The sequence below is a fragment of the Gopherus evgoodei genome, chromosome 3, assembly GCF_007399415.2.
Source record: "Gopherus evgoodei ecotype Sinaloan lineage chromosome 3, rGopEvg1_v1.p, whole genome shotgun sequence".
Classification (NCBI taxonomy): Eukaryota; Metazoa; Chordata; order Testudines; family Testudinidae; genus Gopherus; species Gopherus evgoodei.
In genome coordinates, this window is record NC_044324.1 from 99,283,227 (window position 1) to 99,308,846 (window position 25,620).

A 25,620-nucleotide genomic window follows, 5' to 3' on the forward strand; every position below is an offset into this window, starting at 1 on the left:
GCCAGGCTTAGCCTCCGGGGATTCCTGGGGGTCTGGATGTGGTGGTGCTGGAGGGGCAGTAGGAGCAGCTAGACTTGGTCTCTGTGCGGGGATCGGGTACAAGCAGCAGCAGGATCAGGGTAGACCCAAAGGAGCTGGAGTTGTGTCCCCTGCAGGCCGGGGGGGGGGGGAGCATGTGCCTTGTTTGTGCTGCACCTCGGGGGAGGAAGCGCCCTGCAGGCTCAGCAGGGGTGGGGTCATGCTCTGCTCTCCAGCCGGGAGGGAGGATGTCCGGGCCCAGGCGGGGGAGGGGGTGGGCGCGGGGGGCTCCCCAGGCGTTTCCCCTCCCCCAGCCGCACTCGGTGACGTTGCGGTTTCCTCCCTCTGCTCTGGCGGCGCTCGGGTGTCCCGGCGGCGCCTGCACATCCCGGCTCTGCGCGCCGCGCCCGGCCCCAGGCGCCTCCGTCCGCCCCGCGCGGGGATGGCCCGGCCGACTCGATGAGCTGGGCGCCTCCGGAGCGGCTCCCCCTGCGGCTGCCGGGCGCTGCCGCCGCGCCCGGGACGGGCTGAGCAGGAGACTCGGGGGCGAGGTAAGGGGTGAAGGGGGCGCGGGAGCTCGCCCATGCGCTTGGAAGTGGAAACTTTCTGGGAGCGGCTCCGCCGCGGGCGGGGGGCTCCGCTTGTCTCCCGGCCCTGCCCCTCGCAGCTGGGGCTGGGGCTGGGGCTGGGGCTGGAGAAGATCGGATCCATTGTCCCGGGAGAAGCGCAGGGGCTCTCGAGCCGCGCTAACCCCACGGCAGCCGCTGCTGCTCCGGGGCGTCGGGCAGTGAGTCGGGCGAGGGGCTTGTTGTGGGGCTCGGGAAGAGTTCACCAAAGTGCGTGAGCCGTGCTCTCTTGGGATGTGTTGTGTACCGCAGTGCCGGGACACGTGTGCGGCTGAGCCTGACCGACTCCTGGTTCTCGTCAAGCCTGGAGCTGAACCCTCTCCCCCCAGCGTACGCAGCAATTGCATTTCCGAATAGTTCTTTGCAGCCAGGAGTTATGTGGCATGTTTTCTTTTTGACAAAGTGCTTCCAGTCAGTGATCTCCCTCTACCAGGAAATGTAAGGGGGATTGACACATCCAGAGAGAGGGATGGGTTGGTTTGTTTTTCATTTGCAGAGGTGCTGTGGCCACCAAAGTGACCTACTGACTCCGATGTGGCTCATCACCTTTGGGAATCAAGCCAGTAGAATTTGAGTAGAAATGTCAGTTTTCCTTACCTGTCTAAATCAGTTTGCAACAAACCACTTGGGAAGTGATCCTGAGGGTCAGCGTCCTTTCAATGGTCTACTCTAGTGGTTTTCAACCTTTTTTCGTTTGCAGCCCCCTAAAAAATTTCGATTGGAGATGCGAGGCAATTTGGAAATCTTAGACCTACTCTGCGGACCCTCAGAGTTGAAAACCACTGGTCTAGGCAATGGCTGCTCATTACCACTTGAGACATTCAGCACCTTACAGAATTGGGCTGTATTAGAGAAAGGTTGGGTGGTTAGGTGGGAACAAAATGACTAAAAGTAGTACAAAAGCTTTAAACTTTGGAGCTTTGTGCTCTTCTGTAGCGCCAAGAGCCCCCAAGCTCTTTACAGACACTAATGAGTTAAGACTTATAAAATGCCCATGTGAAAGGTGAGCATCCTTGTTTTGAAGCTAGGGAAACTGAGGCACAGAGCAAGAGCATGATTTGCCTGAGGTTGACCAGCTTGCCATTTTTGCTTGTTATCAAAAATGTTTAAGTGCTATAGGACCATTATTACTAGATCATCAATTTCATCCCCCCATTCCCATGATGATGGTGGGATATATTTCCTTAAAAGAAGAGAGATCACATACTGTACTAAATTGATAATACCCTGGAACACAGGCATCAATATCTGGTGCTCCAAAATGAAGTTGCAGCAAAGTGGTTATAATCCTTACCTTTCTAGCACTACAGATTCTTCCATGTCAAAACAATGTGAGTTCATAAAGACTCAATATAATTATTTCTCTGGATAGTGAAGCTGAGGTAGAAGCTGTTTGCTAAACTGTCCTTCAAACGTACACAATAACAGCATGTTTTTTGGTTGCCACAGAAAGGCCAGTGTCTATTTCAGTAACATTAAAGTTTTTTGACACAATCCAGCAAAAACAAAGAAATTCCAGGCAAGAGGTGGCTCATTGGCTGTCTTTATCATACTATGTTGCCAATATATATTGCAGCACAACAAAATATTTTAAATCTAGTAGTTGAAGTTCAAGATGTGGAGTCAATATTTAGATTCTGCTTCTAAAATAGTCTTGTCGGGTCACCCTGGGGCAAGTCACTTCACCTCTCCAGGCCTCCGTTTTCTCCACCATAAACAGGGATGTCTGTACTTTTCCCATCTCACAGGGTTGTTGTGAGGTTTAGTCAATGTAATGTTTGATAATTGCTTAGAGATCTTTGGATGGACAGTGCTATTGATATGCAGAATCTCATTTCAACTTTGAATCCACTTACAAGTGATCATTGCTTACATGCACTTTTTGTGAGCTAAGTAATATAAAGATTCTAGCACAAAACAGCAAAAGTAAGGAAATCTCAAGCTAAAGCTGACACTCTATCTCTAAATTGCCCTGAACAGCAAAACAAAGGGGTTTTAAAGGAATACATTGTATTGGTCCAAAGTTGTTAGAGCTAAATAAAACAATAACAATTTTAATTCCTAGCAATCTTTTCTATTATTCTTGCTAAGTACAGAAGCTCTTATCTCACATTTATCTGGCTGTATATATAGCTTGATGATTTTGTTTGTTTGTTTGTTTTTGTTTTTGTTTAATGTTTGATATCACTTTGTATTGTCACCAAAAGAATGACTCTGCAAATTGAGCATTACGTTTTAATGCAAGATCAGTTAAAAGAGAGAAGAGTTTATGAATCAAAGAACCAGAGCTTAAAGCTTTAGCTGAACTTTCAAGGCACTTCACACCTTACAGACTGATCTAACTATAACTGGAATAGTAGTAAACAAATCTCTCCAATACCGGAACAGGAAATAGATATGTATTAGTTACTTGTGGGCAAACCACATTGGTTGGGTGCATCTAGCACAATTTGGATGGTATACGAATAAAAATAACAATAATGAAAACAGTAGACAAATAGAGTTTTAGATATAAAGTACCAGGACTTTAGGATTAATAACATTTTATCCAGATCTCTAAACCTGTTGAAGTCTTCTGTGCATTCCATTTCACTTGCTCAAGAGAATGATAATGGGATAGAAAGCCTTTCATCAGAACTCAAGCTATAAATCCAGTTCAGGTCATTCCCACTGTGGAATGGGTGTTGGGTGACTTGAGTATGATAGTTCAGTTCCTAGTGAACAAATGTTCTTATTTATTACCAAGGCCTGGTCTACCCTTAAAAGTTTTGCCTGCATTGCTACACCAGCTAGGAATGTGTGTGTGGCGGGAGAAGAGATCACAGCCTAACCGACATACCTGTGCCACCAAAAATCAAATATAGATGCAGTTATTCTGTTCAAAAAAGCCCTTTTACTAGTATATCTTGTATTGTTCAGGAAATTGGTATAAGCTATATTGGTGAAATCACTGTTTTGCTGGTATAAACTGCATCTCCACTAGCTAGATTAGGTATGCCTACTTAGCTATACATGCAAATCCGTTCTAGTGTAGACAAGGCCTAATTAGTAGTCTCAGCAGAGAGAACAAGTATTGAATGGGATTATAAACAGAACTATCCTCCCCATACAGAAGCAGCAGAGTCCTGTGGCACCTTATAGACTAACAGACATATTGGAGCATGAGCTTTCGTGGGTGAATACCCACTTCGTCGGATGCACTCCATACAGAAGTGATCCCTCTAGGTCAAGATTGAGACACATTTCGAGGATTGCATGTAGAAACTTGCACAGTTCGTATCCATGATATATCCATTCATTGAGTAAAAAGATTTTTGTTCCCGCTGCTGTCAGTCTGGTGCCTTTAACTAGCAATACAACTATTTTTAAAGGATATAAAACACTTTCCCCAAACCATTTTGGTTGATTGGTCTAACCAGATAATACAAAAAAGTTGATTTGAGAAAAGACTGACCTATGTTGGAGACCTTTTCTTATCCCTTTAAGTAACATTCCAGCAACAAGTTTGTCCCAGCCTGTTTTAAAAAATTGCCCAGTCTACATTATACACAGAGCCATATCAAGAACCAAGTTACAGCAGCTTTGTGTTACAAACTTGGTACCAATCTGTATTCTGGAACTTAACTGCATTTAGTAACCAGGCTGAATCTAAGTTATTTCTTTATAACTCCTCCATAAAAAGCAGCCCAAACTAATATGAGGCATTTAAGTTTTGTTTCAGATGTTTTTATGAGCACTAGTCATAGCAGAGCTAGGAATATAATCCAGGGTGAAATCGTAGCTCCACTAAAATCTCATAAACTCATAGACTTTAAGACCAGGAGGGATCATCGTTGGAGCCCTGAAAATCTGCGGCTATCTGCATTCGGGAAGTGGCGCAGGCCAAGGGATGTGCTGGCCACTGCTTCCTGCAGCCCCCATTGGCCTGGAACGGCGAACCGTGGCCAGTGGCTGTGATCAGCCGAGCCTGTGGACACTGCAGGTAAACAAACCATCCTGGCCTGCAGCTGATTTCCCTGATGGGCTGCATGCCAAAGGTTGCCGATCCCTGATTTAGACCAACAGCTCTCAAACTATGGGACGAGCCTGCCAAGGGAAGTGTGGGAATGTGCTAAGGGAGGCACGAGCTATGTGCTTTATTTTATTTTTTGGGTTTTTTTGAAAAGTTGTGGCTGTCAGCCCAGGATAGTTCGCGCTCGTGCAGAAGGGCCGTGCACACTGGAAGGTGGGGATAAAGGAGATAACCGGAGCCCTGCCACTTAGGCTCTCTTTCCACTTGCCCAGTGCCTCGTTGGCAGTGGCTCAAGTACCCCCCCACCGAATTCCTTCTCCGGAGGCATCCCAGGGTTAAGGTCTCTTTCCTCCTCATCTCCAATCCTTACCTGGAGGAGGTAGGGCTCCGGCTGTCAGCCCAGGGGTGGCAGCAGCAAGGCAGAAGTAAGGGTGCCAGTGGGGCAATAAATCAGCTGTGAACAGTGATATTGGTGAATATCATTTTTCACATTGCCATTCTTACTTGTGCGCTGCTGCACACTTCTGCGTCTGCTGTGAACAGTGAGTGATATTGACAAATACAGCTTTTCACATTGCCATCCTTACTTCTGTGCTGCTGCTGGTGCAGCGCCTTCAGAGCTGGACTTCTGGCCAGAATCTGCTGCTCTTCATTCTGCCTTCAGAGTTGAGTGGTGGTATATGTACTTGCGGGTGGGGAGGGAGTATAAATGACTACAGACACAAAGAAGGGGAGCTCAATCAAGTAAGTTTGAGAACCATTGCTTTAGACTGTAGGCTCTTTGGTGCTAGGACTATATTTTTGTTATGTGTTTGTGCAGTGCCTGCCATGACAGGGTCCTAATCCATAACTGTGGTTTATAGTTAATAAATAACATGTGAATGTGTTTCCAGGATTATAGCCTTGAATGTTATCAGGGCTTGAGAACACAATTAAAACATACTTTGGGTCCATCCTAACTGAAAGACTAAACATGTTCTAGAGTTTTCTTCTATTAATCTTAATTTCTCTGGAAAGATTTTACAAATAAAAATAACTGTATTTTATATCCTGAACTACATACCTATCCCTTAATAAGTGACTTCAGTTGAGTCTGAAGTAAAAAGTACTAAGGCTGTGTGATTCAGGACATCTTTCTCTGTGTTTGTGTAGTTTTACATTTTTGATGGTGACACTGATTGATGTTTCATTCAACGAATGCAAATATTTAAACGAGTCTGCACTAGTTGGGAATGAGTGCCTTTAGGAATATCCCAAAATGACTTATTCACTCCATGGAGCGTGGGATAAAAGGGCCTAAATGGAGTTAAGGATAATAATGTTAGCACAAGTAGGAGATTACTGAAGGAGCATTTCAATACTAAGTAAATATTATATTAGAAAAAAAATCAGTTGTTGGTGTACCAACAGTTTAAATCTTGTTTTGAAACTGACAAAACTTTGCAGTTAATCTTTTTAATATAGTGCGCTTCGCTTTTATTGCTCTATGTAAACGGTTGTAAAATGACAAATTATAAGACGTGAAAAAATAACTGCAAGAAGTCTACATACAGAGAAAATGGGCAGATTAAAAATGCTTAAAATAAACGGACTAAAGTACATTGCTGTAGCTATTTTACCAGTAGCATGTTGCAAACTTTTTGCAACCCTTAGTTCTTACCAGTGTTCCTTCTAATTTTTCCCACACGTGTGCGGAATGACGCATCACCACCATATTGGTGCATAGAACAAAATTCATGTGATGGGGGTGGGGCCGAGGGATTCGAAGTGTGGGAGGGGGCACAAGGCTGGGGCAGAGAGTTAGGGTGCAGGGGTGTGAGGGCTCTGTTTGGGGGTGCAGGCTCGGGGTGGGGCCGGGGATGAGGCGTTTGGGGTCGCAGCAAGTCTGGGGCTGGGTTGGGACTGGGAGAGGGGCGCCCCTCCCCCGGCAGGTCCCAGCCAGGCAGGTTCATCAAGCACCTGTGTGGTGTTTAATAGCCTGCTGTGTGGCCATGCAGTTTACAGGGAACCTAGGTTTTTATGAGGTGATATTTCTTGCAGGGCTGCACACTCCTCTAAATACATGGAGAGCTAAGTGCATAATTTAAAACCATGTATAAACTTAATTTTAATTAGCCAGTGAAATTGTTCAGTATTACATACATCAAATATTATTTCCTTAGTATTGAAAAATATTGTCTCTGGTTGTCTCTTATTTCTCTGTATACCTCGTAGTGGGATATAAATAGTGAAAAACCAACTTTTTTCTTAGTAAGATGCCTTTGCAAACATATTAGCTGTAGTTGAGATTTATGGAGATGAATTAAAAGCAAAGTTCAAAATGCTTGTCCGTATCCGAAAACTCTAGGATGACGATGACAGATTGCTAATTTTGGAAGGTTAGTGCCTAGGAAACATGCTGTGCCTGTATTTGACTTCCTGGCTTTCATACTGTGGGTTTGCATATCGTGTGTACAGTGTTTCAATACAAATTATTTTCTCAAGCTAAAATGTATTTGCTTACAGAACAATAAATAAATCAATAACATTTGCCATTTAACATTTTTTCTACCCAGTGGACTCTACAGCAGGGGTAGGCAACCTATGGCACGTGTGCTGAAGGCGGCATGCAAGCTGGTTTTCACTGGCACTCGGGTCTGAGGGCCTCTGCATTTTAATTTAATTTTAAATGAAGCTCCTTAAACATTTTAAAAACCTTATTTACTTTACATACAATAGTTTAGTTATATATTATAGACATAGATAGAGATCTTCTAAAAACGTTAAAATGTATTACTGGCACGCAAAACCTTAAATCAGAGTGAATAAATGAAGTCTTGGCATACCACTTCCGAAAGGCTGCCGACCCCTGCTCTACAGTAAAATAAATGAAGTAATGGCCCATAGTAAAGGTATATTGTGAATCAGGAAGTTGTGCTTTTGAACTCTTCTCAGTATTTTATTCTCTTATTTGGCACTGGACTGATGTTTGGTCACTGGTTTTGCATGGTTTAAATGGGTGTGGGGAGGGAATGAAACAGAGGACTTCTGCTGACTGTACTGGAACATCTGAATTTCTTGCCCCATTGTCCCATCATGAAGTTCTGAAAAGAACAGAAAATACCTTGTTTCTAGTGCTGTTTGAACTGTGTAAGTATGGGAAGTCTGAATAGTTAGGTTATAATTTGTATAGAATCAGGTGGTACTTTTCCTGGGCCCTCTCTGTGTCCTGCTTAATTTGCCATGGGGTACATGCACACATGTGGGAACTGCACACATATCCAGGAATTCCCTTTACCTGTATTACAGTGTTTAGCTCTTAAGCTCTGTTGATCTCAGACCAGATTGGTTGATTGCTCTTCCATATGTAACTCTGTTTTGCTAAATATTTAAACCAGTATTAAATCACTTTTTTAATGGGAAAATAGTGAGGGAGCTTGCTATTTCAGGCTAAACAATTCTCCAGTCAATATGTGGAGGATTTACCAGCTATTTCCATTACCATCAATGAGACTAAATTGCAACATGTATATATGGAAAGATTTGCTTAATTTTTTGAAGACTGTGGGCCAAGTGCCAAAAAGGAAATTTCCTAGCCTACCATGACTAGTGACCTAGCCTACAACCAGCTGAGAGACTTAACTATATTATTGGCAGTTATCAGCAGTTGTGCAAAAGGATGTCTATGCATGCCTATTTAGGGGAATATAATACACTCTGCTGTTCAGACCAACATAAGAAAGCAGCTGTTATTGGAATTAGATAATTTTCCACTCACATTTTCACAGCTCTTTTATCTGATTGGCTGTGAGTGGGTGTTTTCAAGATTTGTATTTTGACATTGTTGCTTTAATGGGCTGATATTATCATGCAATTTAAGTTATTACATGGGAAGTGTCGTCACTGTGTAATTCAAGACAGGATTGGGGATGGACTAACGCAATATATTAACCTGAGTAGTAGAAGCTATCACTATGAATAGTGTATCAAGAAATTATGTTTTTATTACAATTAAAGAACAGAATGACAAAAACAATATCCCTGAAACTCAAGAGCCCCTTTTTAGAAGACAAGTTCTCTTGCAGAACTTGACATTTTTCATTATGATGGAAGAGAGTTTCATTTAAAACTATGGTACTGTTTCAATTGTATCACTCTTCTGAGTGCTTAGTCTCCATCATGTACATCTGCTCATATAAGAGATGAGCCTCACTGGAGTTGAGGGTGCTAGCAAGGTCTTAGGTCACTTCGGCTTTTGGACTTGTAGAGCATTATTCTGCAGTTGTCATGCCAGCCAAACTTCCACTAAAGTTTAGTAACGTTTTTTGAGCACAATGACTGTATAATCAGTCCCCAAAGTTAGTTCCAGGACACTCCAAATAATGCCTATGTTGTAAAGACACCATGAGGGATCTAGAAGATCAGATTATTTAAAGGGTTTTACCATAAATGAGGTGAAACTGTATAGGCAGGGAACCTTGTGGGTCTCCACCCCTCCCTCTCACCCTCCCCATCTTGTGGAGCTCAATGCTGGAATTTTCTTTGCATGCACTTCTAACTAGAGTAAAGCCTACCTCTTGTTTTACCTTAAATGCTATATCAACCTAACTTTATTTGGAGGACTCACAATTTGCACATAGCAATATTCAGCTCCATAAGGGCCCTCAATGTTATGACACATTTTGGCTACAGTTGAACATCCGTCCACTGATTGTGATTCACAGGAAACTGTCCTTTCAAACTATTGAGAAATTGGTATATTAACCTTTTTCTTGGCCAGTTAGGCATTTGCCCTCTTTTTATACTGACTGTATCCGCGAGTGATTTCCTACTAATTAGGCAAAGAAAATTCTTTCCCCAAAATGTTGAATGGCTTTCTAAAGCTTAGCTTCCAAGTTGTGTATGGCGGCTATGTGGCTTCACATTCTGAGACAAGATTAAGGGAAATCTCTTAATTTAAATAATAGTGTATGATAGGATCCCAATTATCTGACTGCCCGGTATCCTAACCTTTCTGTCTAACAAACTATCTCCCCACTGATATCTGATTGAATGAGCTGCCAATTATCTGAACAGATTTGGAATTGCTTGTTGAAATAACAGCTGTGCAAGTAATAAGGTTTTTTATTCATTTGCAAAATAACTTGATTTATTTCTGTAATGTTCATTATTTTAGAAAAAAAAGCACATTAGAGAACAATACACAAACAATATAAGTCAGTTGACTGTCCTGTTAAAGGGTATTCAGCTTGCAGAAGTTAATTTTCAAAATAAATGAATTCTACTACAGTAATTAAATTTTGCTATATAAATCAATCCATTTGTAGTGAATCTAAAACATGTGTGCTTTTATTATTATAATTGTTACTATTTGGGGCCAAATTTTATCCTTTGTCCTTACATAGCACCTTACATCTGAAGATAGATATAAAAATAAATGAATTTACCCTTTAAACAACCATGTAAGGTGGGAGAAAATTATCCCCATTAGACTGATGGAGAACATTCTAAAATGTCAAGTATCAGAGAGGTAGATGTGTTAGTCTGGATCTGTAAAAGCAGCAAAAAGTCTTGTGGTACCTTATAGACTAACAGATGTATTGGAGCATGAGCTTTCATGGGTGAATACCCATGCATCCCATGCATCCGACGAAGTGGGCATTCACCCACGTCCAATACATCTGTTAGTCTTTAAGGTGCCACAGGACTCTTTGCTGCTTATTCTAAAATGTGTTGACTCTTTCAGCTAGGATGGACCCAGAGTGCATTTTAATTGTGTTCCTAAGCCCAGAAGCCCCAATTGAGCAAAGCACTTAGGCAAGTGATTGAGTCCATCCCTATTCAGCAAATATGGTTGCCAACTTTGTAATATTTAAAAACTGGACAATCCCGGAGGAGTGCCGGAACCTCCCCTTCCCTACCCCTTCCGCCAGGCCTCAACCCACCCTGCCTCTTTCCCCGAGGCCCCGCACCTGCCCTGCCCCTTTTCCCTGAGGCCCACCCCACCATTTGCTCCTCTTTCCCTCTCCCTCTGTCTCTCACTGCTTTTCTCCTCCCACTCCATGTGTGGGTCGGGAGGGACTCACCTGCAGAGCTGGAGCTGGAAGCTGCAGCCACCCAATGCTGGTAGGAGGTGGCCTGGGCTGAGTAGGGGCTGGTGCAGGTGATGAATTAGTACTTCCCCTGCCCACAGTAACCAGATGTTGGGTGTCCACTCAGTAGATTCAGTTGAAAACGGGCCACCTGGCCACCCTATCAGCAAAGCAAGAATTGGCCACGTACTTAAGTCACGTTGATTTCACTGAGACTTAACCATGCATTTTAGTGCTTTGCTGAACAAGGATAGATTTGTTTCATCATGGGCTTAAGTGCTTTGCTGAATCATAGACAAAATGATTCGTCTGATGGTGAAAGAAGGTCTGTGACAGACACAGGAATAAAACTCAGATCTCCTGAGTCCCTGTCCTGTTCTTTGTTCACAGTACCACCTTTCATTATCATAGCTTCTTCTCAGATGAGTGCCTATATTGTATCTGGATGAGGAGAATTCATACTTCATGATATGGGAACATAACTCAGATAATGTGGGTGTCATGGTATAATTTCCCACTCTGAACCTTAGCATCCAAAAGATGGGGTACCAGCATGAATTCCTCTAAGCTCAATTACCAGCTTAGTACTTGTAGCGCTGCCACCAACCAGGAATTCCAGTGTCTGGTACACTCTGGTCCCCCCAAAACCTTGCCCCGGGACCCCCAAGACCCAGACCCTCTGGATCTTAACACAAGGAAAGTAAACCCTTTCCCTCACCGTTGCCTCTCCCAGGCTTCCCCTCCCTGGGTAACCCGGGAAGATTACTGTGATTCAAACTCCTTGAATCTCAAAACAGGAAAATTCACCTTCTCCCCTTCTTCTCTCTCCCCCTCCCGGACTCTCCCTGAGAGAGAAAGTAATTCTAACACAGAGAGAAAATAACCTTTCTCTCCCCCTTCCCTCCTTTCTCCCCACCAGTTCCCTGGTGGAGCCAGACCCAGTCCCCTGGGATCTCACCAGAATAAAAAAAACAGTCAGGTTCTTAAACAAGTAAAGCTTTTAATTAAAGAAAGAAAAAAACAGTAAAAATTATCTTTGTAAATTTAAGATGGAATATGTTACAGGGTCCTTCAGCTATAGACACTGGGAATACCCTCCCAGCCTAAGTATACAAGTACAAATTAAAATTCTTTCAGCAAAATACAAATTTGAACTCCTTCCAGCCAAATACACCTTTGAACTCCTTCCAGCCAAATACACATTTGCAAATAAAGAAAACAAACATAAGCCTAACTCGCCTTATCTACCTAGTACTCACTATTCTGGGCATATAAGAGACTGTATCAAAGAGATTGGAGAGAAACCTGGTTGCACATCTGGTCCTTCTGAGCCCACAGAGTGAACAACAAGCAAAAACAGCACACACAAAAACTTCCCTCCCACAAGATTTGAAAGTATCCTATTCCCTGATTGGTCCTCTGGTCAGGTGACAGCCAGGCTCACTGAACTTGTTAACCCTTTACAGTCAAAAGAGACATGAAGTACTCCTGTTCTATTAACCCTTAACTATCTGTTTATGAAAGTGGGGTTATATGGAAAACTGCAACTACACAGCTCCTTCCGAAGTGAAAGGAGAAGAGGAGTGGGCCCCAATTTTGTCCTAACTTTGTGCTCCTGCTTGGGGAATCTCAACCCCGAACTGAAGATAAGAAATTGACAGTGTGCATGTCTTAAATGGTGAGCCACATCCAGTGTGCTAATCTTATCAAATAGTTAGAACAGCTCCTGGAGAGCCTCTTTTGGAGCTTAAATGAAAACTGATCCCCCTGGCAGAACCTCCAAGAGAGGGCAGTGGTTGTACTGCTATCTGACCTTCTTGGGGGGGAGACACAGTCTGTCGTAGTGGTCCCAGTGTGTATAGGGCTGCATAACCTGTAATTACCATTATTTTTTATCATTATTTATTGTTTTATCTGATTTTATTCTTGCAGCTTTTAATGTTCCATGATCCTTAAAGCCGTGTGATTGTTTCCATTATTACTGTCATCAGTGCTGCTGCTTCCAAGGATTCCAATGAACTCTGCTAAGATCCAGAGTTTTTGTCTTGCCTTTTGACTGTTTATTCACTTACACCAACCTTTTCTCTGTCTTCACAAAACCCAAATAAGTGGGTTTTGGGCAGGGATCATCTGTGTTTGTTGGTGAGGAATAGTCCAGACCCCTACCCAGGTTGTAGAGTCCAAGGGACTCTCCCTGTTGTATGCAGAACAGTTTGAACAGGGGTGGGGTGGAGTGAAAACCTAGTTGGGGAGGCAACCTGGTGACAGATGATGTGGAAAACGCTGAAGTACTCACTGCTTTTTTTGGCTCAGTTTTCACAGACAAGGTCAGCTCCCAGAGTGCTGCACTGGGCAACACAGTATGGGGAGGAGGTGAGCAGCCTTCAGTGGTGAAACAGCGTAAGGACTATTTAGAAAAGCTGGACATTGGGGCTGGCTTTAGACCTATTCCACCAATTCCCCCAAATCGGGCCCTGTGTCTAAGAGGGCCTCGTGCCCAGTGAGAATCTCTTCCCTGGCTAGAGGCGCCTTTCAAATTTTTACTCACCTGACGGTGCTTCAGGTCTTCAGCGGCAGTTCAGCGGCAGGTCCTTCGCTCGCTCCGGGTCTTCGGCACTTTGGCAGTGGGTCCTTCGATGCCGCTGAAGACCTGGAGCAAGTGAAGGACCCACTGCCAAAGTGCGCCAAAGACTCAGAGCACCACCTGGTGAATACAAGCCCCACGTGTTTTTTCACATGGTTTTTTTTTTTTAGTCATCCCTGCCGGGGCTCCATCAAAACTGTTTGAACTGAGCTCCGCACTTCCTAAAGCCGGCCCTGCTGGACATGCACAAATCCAGGGGTCCAGATCCAATGCATTCAAGGGCTGAGGGAGTTGGCAGATGTGATTGCAGAGCCATTGGCCATTATCTTTGAAAATTCGTGGGAATCGGGGGAGGTCTCAGACGATTGGAAAAAGGCAAATATCTTTAAAAAAGGGAAGAAAGAGAACCAGGAGAACTACAACCTCACTTCAGACTAGATGACCTCCTGAGGTCTCTTCCAACCCTAATATTCTATGAACAGTGAATCCACAGAGACAGTGATCCCATGGGCTTGCCAGGATCTTACCCCATTGACCCTCTCCATACTGCGGTGGATGGTGCCTCCACAGAGAATAGAGTCTAAAGAAAGGAGTATGAACACCTTGTGACCTTCCTGCTCCCTTACATAGCTGCTGCTGATTTGGAGCCCCTAGATACTAATTAAAAAGGAGACATGATTTGGGTCTTTTTGAACTTTAGAGACAGTATGTTGTCTTCTCTGCAGCTTAAGAATATCCTTATGATCTTTTAACATTTTACTCCAGGATACATGAAATATAAACAGGAATGATTTTAAAGTACTGTTTTTACCAGTATCTGCTGACTTTCTTCAAGATATTGATTTCTGAGTATAATGAAAGATGAGGTTTATCCTACACCAGCCTGTCTTCAGGTCAAACAGTCTTGTATGATGGTTACTGTAAATGTCTGAGGGGGAAAAAGGTTCATGTGGCATTTATATTTCAGTTCCATTCTGAGACATTTATGAAGGGGGGAGATGATGCATGGCTTGTATTGACTGATGTTAATGGAATGATAGGGTACTAGGAAGATGTGATCTACCTTGCAGGGATCCTGGGAAATGCTCCTGTATTTTTTGTGGTGTTTGTTCAGAGAGGCTCTCATTTAGGAAGGCACTTAAGCACACATATGTAAGCAAATGTTTAAGTCCCATTGTTGTTGTAACGTACTTTCCTGAACTGGAACCAGAGAGAGGAATGAAGGATTTGCCTATTGAATGGCTGTGTCTTGCTTTTCTTGTGGGCAGCAGGGTGATTTCTTGTAATGTATGACTATGAAGATAACATTTCATTCTTCCTCTTATTCTAGAATCAGGAATTGTTGCTTGTTCTTCAGAAATCCTTTCTAGTTTATCTTTTGTTTAATCTTTTTTTTTTTCCCAGATCTAAAGAATTAAAAACTTTTGGAAAACTATGGCTTTTATTATGGAAACAGTCCTTCAGTACTATTAGGAAACCAACATCATGTTTGAAGCATGATGTACTGGTTTGGTTGGTTCTTAACTCCTTCCTGTCAGAATATTCTATTGCAGGAATTCATTGTTTACAGCTGGTTGATAGGATTAGTCTTAAGCGTAGCTGGATAAACCTGTGTGTGTGAGAGAGAGATTTGATATAATAGAAATAGTCCCCAGCAATCTACACACTTGCTCTATCATAATTCTTTTGTCTAAAAGACACAGAATTTATTCATACAATGTAACAAAACACAAGTGCTCTATTCATTTTTTTCCTCCTGTTACTTAGTGTTAAAAGAATTATTGTGCTGGAAATAAGTGTCTGAACTAGAATTCTTAGATTATTTTTATCCTGGTGGCACACATGAAAGAAGAAGCACAGCATGGCCAAAACTTAAAAGCTGGGTTCCTGAAGTTAGGCTCCTAAGTTCATATTTAGACACCTGAATCATGATCTGATTTTTCAAAAGTGCCCAGTACCAACAGCTCCCTCTTCTTTAGGGCTCCAGTCCAACAAAGCACTTAAACACATGTGTAACTTCAAGCACATAAGTAGTCCCATTGACTTTGAATGTGCTTAAATACCTTTTTGAATCAGGGCCTGGGTGCCTAAATATGGATATGACATAGCCTAACAGCTTTGAAAATCTTGGCCTCTGTGTACGTGGGGTTGGCGGGGAAGCAGGGGGTAACTGTGTGCTTTAGCTTCTTAAGATTTTTCTTTCTGTATGTATGAACCACGTTTTCCTTAGAAAAATCATTTTATCTTTGATTTTGGCTGCTGGTTTCCCTCAGCCTACTTCTCTTTTTAATAATTGAAAACTAGTCTTCATTATTTACATAAAACTGTCTTTCTTAGGTCTGCTTTCTATAACCTTTCCCGGCTGAAGAATTTCAGGAATTCCCTGATTTTCCTCCGGGGGATCCTAGCCTTGATTTGTCTGAGACCTGGAGCTAGAGAGCTAGTAATTTTCAAAAAGTAACTACCTATATTTAAATCTGTATAGATATGTCATTTAAACACATTTTAAGGCAGCCATTTATTTAGGATTTGCTTCTTTAGTGTCTGGTAGTAAATCTCCACGTGCAAAATGGAAGGCCCTTTAAAATAATAATAAGAAAAAAACTCCACACACCCTACGGGCCATTTATTTCATGTGCTTTGCCAGGACTCTGCTGCTTGCTTGCTTTTTTCTTTTTTAAACGAAGACGTGTCAGAACCAGAGGCCTTATACACAGTATAAAATGACCCCAGCACAAACCTCTTGCATTCCAAAATCTTTACTCCACAGCTGGTAACAGCCAATCCAGCACTCAGTCTTGGCTGCTGTTAACATAATCTCTGCTTCTCTTTCCCTCCCCCACCTTAGCTAGCACAGTCAGTGATGTTTTACATTAGGCACAGTCATAATTATTCTGTTTCTTAGGAAGTCAAGAGTTTAAGCTCCATATTGAATTGTATCTATCTGTGTATTATGTCATCCTCATCACTCTGGAATCTGAGTAAAGGTGTGTTTGTGGGAAAGGGCCTTTCCAAAAATGTACCTTCCCTGATTTTAAAGTTGGTTGCTCAGAATGGGTTTTATCTGAAGTATCAATGTAAAAATGATTTAAAAGCCACCTGTACAGCACGTTTTCTTATAATTCCAGACTGAATCAGATTTCTTGTGAAATATGCTGTGATGGCAACTGTTGTCCAATGAATTGTGTCTAATGGCCCCTTTCACTCTTGTTTGTCATCCCTAGGATATTTTAAAGATGGTTTGGCTGCCATTGAGACTTGGAGATCTGATGCCACAATGAGGACTCACACACGGGGGGCTCCCACTGTGTTTTTCATACATGTGGTTTGCTTTGCTTTGGCCTCCAGCACCGATGAGAATCCAAGCGCTGTGATTCCTTTTGTCAACGCCAACTACGACAGCTACCCCATGCTGTACTTTTCTAAAGGAGAGGTGGAGGATTTGCGGATCAAGGCTGCCACTACACATCAGCACATTGCAGCTCATCTGACTGAGGCAGTTCAGACCATGCTATCCAGTCCCCTGGAGTATCTTCCTCCCTGGGATCCCAAGGAGTTCAGTGCTCGGTGGAATGAAATTTATGGCAACAATCTGGGTGCCCTGGCAATGTTCTGTGTGCTCTACCCCAAGAATATTGAAGCCATAAACATGGCCAAGGATTACTTGGAAAGGATGGCGGCTCAGCCTAGTTGGTAGATTTTTGTCTTTTTGTTCTTACTGCGTAAACTTTACTTGGAATTGAATGAGTGAAGGAATGTGTGAGAGTATGTTAGTATAAGGTACTGACTTTTATATTTAACTTGATATGCTTGTCTTTTCTGAATATGCCAAATCATAATTCAGTTGTCTGTATACTTAGTTTGATAACAAATAATATTGAGAATTAATTTGCCCTCTATTAGAAATGGTGCACCAGCCACTCTTTAATCTCCATTGAGCATTATCTGTTATAAATAATTCTAATTGTGACAGAATCATCAGATTTACAATCCTGGAGTGACCTCCTGGCTCCGTTGAAGTCAATAGGGGAATTCCAACTTACTGCAGTGGAGGCAGGATTTCACCCCAGGTTTGTGCATGAGATGTTGGGTGGCTTTTTATCTTTGCCAGGCATGAAGGGCTGGTCTCCACTACACTGTTAGGTCGAGGTAAGGCAGCTTAAATCAACCTGCTTATGTCAGTGTCTACACTACAGCCTTCCTCCCACCGATGTAAGTGACCTACTACTCTGACATCATAACTCCACCTCCATGAGAGGTGTAAGGCTCATATCAGTGTAGTTAGGGCAAAACAGTGGCTGTGTAGACACTGCAGTTACTGTTGTTGTATGTCTTGTCAATTTCATGGCAGGAGCTGTGAAATTGACAAGAAAGCCTGGGAGCCCCCACCCACTCAATCCCCTGAAGAGCTGTGGGACTGGACCCTGCTCCTGGCTGGGAGCCAGGACAAGAATGGACCTCACTCTCCCAGCAGGGATCTGGCTGGACTCCACTCTTAGCTGAAATTGACATGGCTGCCTGGCTCCTGGTGGGTGGGGGGAGAGGGAGAGGGGGGAAGACCCTGCTCCCCAGGGGCAATAAGCCCTGGGCTACTTCCCCTCACCTTCTGACAGGGAAAGGGGAAGCGAGAAGTCCTGGGCAGCTTACCCACACCTACTTATGGTGGGAAATGGGGAAGCAAGAAGCCCTGGGCAGCTTCCCTCCTGTTCCTTACTGCGGTGGCTGTAAGTCAACCTAATATAGGTTGACTTATGTTTCTAGTATAGACATAACCTAATAGAGAAAAAAGATTACTTTCAGTGTAAGTAAGGGTTTCAGATTCTGTCCTTTAAGACCAGTAGAGGAAGTGCAAGATAATATTCTTCATCTGTAAGAGTTAATACTGTATATAGATGTCTTTTCCAGTGTTTAATTTCAAATTTCATAATATTGTCTTAAATAAAAACAATGAGGAGTCCGGTAGCACCTTAAAGACTAACAGATTTATTTGGGCATAAGCTTTTGTGGGTAAAAAACCCACTTCTTCAGTTGACTTAAATCAAATCTGTCATTCAGAATGACACATGGCATTTGCTTTCTTGATTAAATACTGTATGAAATGTCTAATTTGTCAAAGCTTTTCATTCCTGATTTGCAGCACCGATATAACATACTGTTCTTGAACCTGTCTTGTACACATCAGATTTTCAATTAATGAGGCATTATGAAAAGATAATATGTCTCTTGAAGAAACTTTGGTTTTGTTTGTTTGCCTGGTCATGTTTTCCCTTTTGAAATTCATTTATCTTTCTTACTCTGGGGTTTTTATGTTTTGAGTGGTATTTGTGTTTGAGCAAGTGTGCTATGAATATAGAGTGAAAAGTAGTGCGTTCTTCTGTTGCTTGTTTTCTTTTCATTAATATCTGCAACATTCATTCATCCCAGACCTAGGGAAAGGACAAATAGGCAAATGCATACCCCTTTGTAACAGCTAGTGATGGTGGTTGTTAGACTACGAATGGTTGGGACAGCCAGATTAGCCTAAACCTGTTGAGGGCAAAGATGCTGCAGGTTAGCAAATGAGAACCTGGGACAAAGGAAACAGGATTGAAAGAAACAAACCTGCAGAAACATCAGGAGAAAGAGAGCTAGCCGGGGAAGATCTTGATCTGAGTTGACTAATGAACCCCATGTTATTGTGAGCTACGTTGTTTATGCTGTAGTTTATAGTAGTTTTTGTGCCCACGTTTTTGTTTGGTCTCTTTTCCCAAGGTGGGGGTGAGGGGACTAAATCATTCTATTTTATTTTTAAGCTGTCTGGACTGGAAAATCTTTTTTCTTTATAAGCCAACTGTGCTGCTTGGTCTCTGACAGTCATCCTACACTCAATATGCAACCTCTGCTGTGTAGAGCAGTTGTTGATTTTCCTGTATTTTAATAGTAAGTGTCACTTTAGATCATGGTTTAACTTTTAGAGGGAAAACATAATGGATTTACATTGCCTCTTAAATTTTGTTGTGTTTTCATACACTGTGCAGAGTTAATATTTGTCTCCCTGTGCCTTCGATAGCAGTGTGTTCTGAGGTCAGTGCTTCCCCTTTTCTTTAATCACTGTTCCTTATAGTTACAAGTGACAGACACAGAATAAAAGAAAATGACAAATAAGATTATTCAAGATTAACATAAAAACTATCCGCTAATGCCTCTGAGCCCACATGGAGCAGCATGCAGGATTGGGGCTGTAGCTCTACAAAACTAGGCTTGGCAGAATTCAAAAATATCCATCAAAATTCTAATGTTTATTTTTAAGCATTGTTTTCTATTTTTATCTATTTATATTTTCACTTTTGTGGAAAACTATGCAAGGGGGATGGTCAGACCATAATTTAATGACAGTAGATGTTGAAATTCAAAAAGTGAAAGCTTTAACTGTTGAAACACAGATTGTCAGCATCACATCACAGGTCAAAATACACAACAAAATGTCTTCAAATCCAATTAAGTTTTCAAGGAGTGTTTTTCTTACTTTGCCTACATTTTGTACATATTGGTTATTATTTTTTCATTGGTTTGTGCGTCTATGGTGGAATCGATGTTTGTCAACATTTACTGATTAAAAATATAATCCTTCCAAGCCCAGATAAAACCCTTAGGAGAGGTGAGATAGAGAAAGAGGTGAATTATATGCAGGAAAAATTCTTCACTGGTTGCTTTTTAATAAAAACCAGTGACTGTTCCTTATCAAAACCTGTCATTGGCCTGCTCTGACCTAAACCTATTCAGAGTACCAAGCAAGTTATTTTTATTTTTTATTATTTATAAGGAGTCTTATTAAGAGTCTGTCACCCTGGAGATGTCCTCTGGGTCTCTCTACAGACTCAAGGGAGTCTCAGGAGGGATTTAGTTTGACTGTGAGCCCAGTCCTACCACATGGGTATCCTATGACTTGAAAAGCAGCAGAACTGCTGTGGTACTGCTGCATCATGAAGTGAGAGGGTTAAAAAACCCAACAAACCCTATCATGGTGGTCTAGGAGCTAGAACAGAACAGAGTGTAAGCAGGGGAGTAGGATGCAGAGATTCTGCACTGGCTGGGCATTGTGGGAGAATGCCACAGAACAGAAGCTTTAGCCACACATCACAAAGGGGATTTTTGGGAGAAAGATAGTGGCATGGCAATCAGGTCCCCAAGTACATGGATCAACAAAATTAAAAATCACACATTTAGTCTTTTAAACTTGGGAAAGGATTCCGTTCCCTGACTTCTGTAGCAGTTTACTGCACAAAACCCTTTTTCTCAGGCCTTGCACTCAGGGGGAGAGAATTTGGCTCTTGAGCTATTCAAGATGTCCCAGCTTTCACTCTCTCTGCTACCCAGCAAATCATGGAAAGCAAATGTGTTCTTGTTGTGACTTCCCTCTTCCAAGTGAATTTGGGAGCCTTGGATAGCCACGGATTGCTACAGAGATGCTATGCAGACAAGTCTTCAGATTCCAGTGTATCCACAAGATCCACTAAAGCACCACAATGAAGATGACAGTTGACAACTTCACTCCTCTGGCACAAAGGAACTTCATACAATAAGGGTAAAGCTCATCTGTATAGGAGACAGAGTTTCTCGAGTTCGTTCTCGCCACCTTTCACTCCAAGGGCACATTTGTTTGACTTTGCTTTCTCAGACATAAATACATAGCAACACATGCTCCACTGCACACACTTTTCCCCCTTGAGAGAGAATGAGAGAACAGACACATGACAGATTTTAGTTACATTGCTTAACATACTATTGGACTACTAGATGGAGCTCTGATACTACACTGAGGAGCATGGTAGATGAACCTATGCAGAATAGAACATTGCATGCACTATCACAGGAATGGAGCTTCAGAAAACTTGGACCTGTCTTGCTATAGAGTTTATTTAAATATACCTAATTTGCTTGGAATTATGGAAGAAAATTATCTTTCTTGTTGATATTAGTACAACCTCGCTGATTTAATAAGTGTGAGGGTAGATAACATTGTTTCTTTTAAAATGTCATTCTGTCATTGACAGGATTCATCTCAATATATTGGAATGTTTCAAAACTGGCTTTCTCAAAGTTTTGTTGTTAGCAGCTTGATTTCTTCTGCTGTTACATCTGGGTTTTGCTTTGATTTCTACGAAGATGACACTGAATCTGAAAATTAACACCCTTAATTTTTTAAATTGTAAGTGAAGATCACTTCACATAAGTGTTTAAGATCTACCATAAAACCAAAACAGGAATTTTGGTGACTTTGGCCATATTTAAATAAAATAAGTGTGATTCTAAGTGCCACAGGCTTTATTCCAGGGCATGATGGAGTGTAGTGAGAGTAAAAATTGTCATTTTAAAATTTCATTCTTGTGTGAATGAGGCTCTTTCCATTGTTAGAATATAATTTATTTTTTCCATAGTATAATTATGATAAAATATGAAACTGTTATATAAATTACAGAAAACCTAAGTGTCTAAGTAATTTTATCTTTTTATTACAGTGATGAATTTATAATATGTAATAAAGAAAAATCTTAAGTCAGTTCCCATTCAAAAAGTCTAAGCAGAAAATTGAACTGTTGGTTACAACAGGAAATGTTGGTAGCATATTACTGACTGCTACCCTGATGAAGGTTATTTCTTAAGTAAACAAAAAGCAACTATTAATGGAGAAACATTGTCAATCATTAAAGAAATAATATGAATGCAGAGGATCCTTTGGAATCTAGTAAGGAAGAAAGAGCACAACAGAAAGTCAGTCTTCCAACAGTTAATCAAAAGATACATTTTAAAAACGCTTGTACTGGGACATTAAGAAGATAAAGAGACCCCATTTATCCAAATAATTAGTTTGGTTTTCCTGGGATTTGACGTGAAATTTGTCTGAAATCTCAGGAAAAGTTTGTCCTTTTATTTAATCCATAGTATATTGTTTGGGGAACCTCTTAAAGAAAACAGGATAATTGTGGAGGTAATAGATTAGCTCTCTGGCATTTTATCTGTCATTAGCTTCTAGAATTTTTCCTAGCAAGAGTGCATTTTTGGCTGACGGGATATGTAATAGCAATTATTTCCATATGCTTGCTATGCCTATTCCAGAAATGAGTTATGTAATTAAGAGACCCACATCATGTAGACATAAGAGTCTCATCAGGTTTTATATTTTAAAGCATTTCTTTTTAACCCAGCCAACCTTAAAACTGTGCAATCCTATGCCCTTTACTTTCACAAGTTCTCTGTCCTTATTACAGTGAGATTGGGCATTCTGAAAGGCAAAATCTGTGTAGCAGAGGTCAAAATATTTTTTTCATTGTCCGCAGGCCATTTTGTTAATGCAAATATTTTGCCATCACATTCCTTAGCAGAGAGTGCAATCTGAAGATACGTCTTACTTGATGGGCCTTATATGTGAAAGAACTGTAGTCACGCAAATGCGAACTTTCTAACGAAACAGTAGTGAATGAAGCAGTGACTAACAAGAGATTATGGTATTGCAAATCTCATCCCTTGTTAACTCTTACCCCATTAGCCTTTTGGGGGTACCTTGTTCAAAGTTATAGAGCCCACCATACTCTTTCCATCAATTTTCAGGTACTGTTCAGTACAGAATTCACATATGCTGAAAGGAGATTGCACCATGACCATAAAGTTTATGAAGTTCTCACACAGCAGGACTTATCTTCTGGACTCATAAGTAACCGCCACCAGATATATTCAAATAATGGTCAACTAGGTTTTTTTTTTCATAAGATTGTGTCATGGAAACTTCTGTAAGAGAGGCATGGAGGATACAGCAATCATTTGGCCAGTCCATTTCTTAATTTAAAAAAAAATCCTAAAAAAGAGAATCTAGAATTTTTTTTAAAAGTAAATTTTATCATAAGGCCAAAGTGTTTCTTCATATATTTGCAACAGGCAGCTCAGCTTGGCTCACTAAGAAAGAATGGTTAAACTGATATTGAGAGTTTACAGTACAGCTCATTTTTGTGGCATGTCTGGTATAAACATTTGCTGCAAAGTACCAGAAAGTCTGTTGAAATAATAAAATGTAATATCTGTTTCTGAAAGGAACTGTACCTTGTTATGGCATTCAACACTAGTAAAATAAGCTTTATAACATAAGAACACAGAAGGATTATGATTAATACTAATTATAACTACAATTTCCAAACAATCGTTCTTCTAATGAAAGTCAAAAATCTGGAATCTTCCTCATGTGTAGATAAAAAAAGAGAAGAGGGTGTTTGAGTGGCATGAGAGTAGTTTTAATGGCAATGGAGGAAGATGAATGAGAGGGGAATGGAGGAGTCTCACAGATCCAAAAAAATAATGGTTAGTGTGCTCTCCCCTCTCCCCCCAGACACTCTAAGAGCTACATTATAACCAAATTCTTTTTGTTTTGAAATGTGCTCTAGAAAACTTAAATTAGTAAGGAAAGTTGCATTTTGCCCTTTACATATGGCCAATGCTGATTTCCCACCCCCCACGTTTTGAAGTGAGCTGAAGTGAACATGACTATTAGTACTTCCTTCCTCTTTTGTGTACTAGCACCATTGTGAGCTTGTGACTGCTGCAGCAGAACTAGGAAAAGGAGCATGGGCACATCTTTTTTTCCCAGGACCCCACAGAAATAGTAATGTGCAATTTTTGTAGATCTTTATTTTCTCAGAAGCCACCCCAGCAAGCTACTGAGCACCCTCTGAGAGGTGCTGAAAATTCTCACACTCCATTGTCTACGTTAAGCGTTAAAGGTATTCAGCACATTGCAGGATTTACTCCTTTAGGTATGGAATGTGATTTCTTTAAATTAAACACCAAAGGACGCTTGCTACCAAGATATAGAAATATTTAAGATCAGCCAAATTTGGGGGATTTATTGACATGTCCCTTTTCAGTTTTACATTGAGTGTATTAACATAAAAAGGGTAATTTTAAGGGGTAATCAGAGGTCTGATCTGAAGCCTATCAAAATAAATAGGTATCTTTTCATACACTTCATTGGATTTTGGAATGCCTGTGAAAATTAATAATTCAGGGATTAATGCAAACACTGGTAGGTTTTTTTAAGTTTGGTCTTCTCTTGCATAGATAACCCAGGTCCTACCCTTCTTTCTAACCCCTGTCTCTCTTTCCCTTCTTGTACTGTCAGAGAATTCCTCAGATACCTCCCTAGTCACACAAGTCCTTGGGAACTTCTGGAGACATCACAATGTCTAGATAATACCCATTATGTTTTGTCTTATTTTTCAGAAGAATGATGTTGACAATAAGCTACTATGAGGCTATCTTGTGAAGCCCTAGTTTCAAAAACAGAAGTGCACTGTATGAAGATTATTCAGTAAATCATTTCTAAAAGTTTCTTCTTGATAGTGCCTTAACTAGTTAAATCAATGAGAGAGCTGCATATGAATGTGAAAGAATGAGTATTTCTAAATTAAAGCAAATGCATCAAAATGTTTGAAGGGTATAAAATAATTCCATAGCAATTCAGGTTAGAAGTTGTTTTTAATCTACTTTTTCTCTGCTAATATTTCTTAGTGCTGCTAAATTTTGGCCTCACTACAGATTAGAGAAAATGATGGAGAGACTAAAGAAAACAGTTTCTGAAAAGAGAAATGGTGGCTTAAGGGAGCAGAAGCCAACTAAATATGAAAAATAAGTTGGTAGCCTAATAAAGAGGAATTAATGTTTGGTAATACATTAGTTGGCACACTTTGTCCTTGAGTGAATTTAAGGCCCCTTAATGGTGTTTACTGGGCACTGGAAATGCTGTCAAGCAATGAAGCAGAGACCTTCTTGACTACTCATGGTCACTTAAGATCTCATGGGACATTTCACAAGAGTAAGAATATTAATGCCAGTGTCCTACGCATATTCTAATTAAGTTATGCCTATCTAAAACTTCCTCTAATGTTTTAAGTGGAGATGAAATCCATCTTCACTACTTCCCTTAAAGAGCCAACCTCTGATTACTCCTATGGAATCCAGTTAATTAAATTGCACTGCATGGATACTGATGGTCCCATTTATGTCAGTAGTCACAAGAGGATTACAGGTCTGGGCTCTAACTTTTTACCTTACGGCTTATTGATTCTTAGAAGATGTCAGATCCAAAATAGATGCCATCTTGCACCAGGCCAGACTCTTGAAAAGCATCTAAGGAGCAAGTTGTTTCAAGCAACACTACTTATATAAGATTGTCAGTATTTCCCTTCAGTTTTACAGGCAGGAGCCAAATCAAAAAGTTGATTGTGTCAACTTCTCTTTGTTTAAAATAATGCAACAAAGATTTCTTATGAACTGAAAATAAAG

The 25,620-nt window shown here is 41.1% G+C and overlaps 1 protein-coding gene across 3 annotated transcripts in view; it reads left to right on the top strand.

Annotated features, from left to right (window-relative positions):
* The first annotated feature begins 487 nt into the window (after positions 1 to 487).
* DSE (dermatan sulfate epimerase) overlaps positions 488 to 25,620 on the top strand; it is a 49,429-nt gene continuing 24,296 nt past the window's right edge. Inside the window, exons 1-2 of one of the 3 annotated variants that reach the window (XM_030556161.1) lie at positions 488 to 569; positions 16,536 to 17,004. In XM_030556161.1, the coding sequence (XP_030412021.1) occupies positions 16,589 to 17,004 (416 nt within the window). In that variant the 5' untranslated portion in view covers positions 488 to 569; positions 16,536 to 16,588. Of the gene's footprint in view, positions 570 to 4,585; positions 4,627 to 16,535; positions 17,005 to 25,620 lie in introns of those variants that run through there. The other 2 variants (XM_030556162.1, XM_030556163.1) reach the window with 2 other exon arrangements.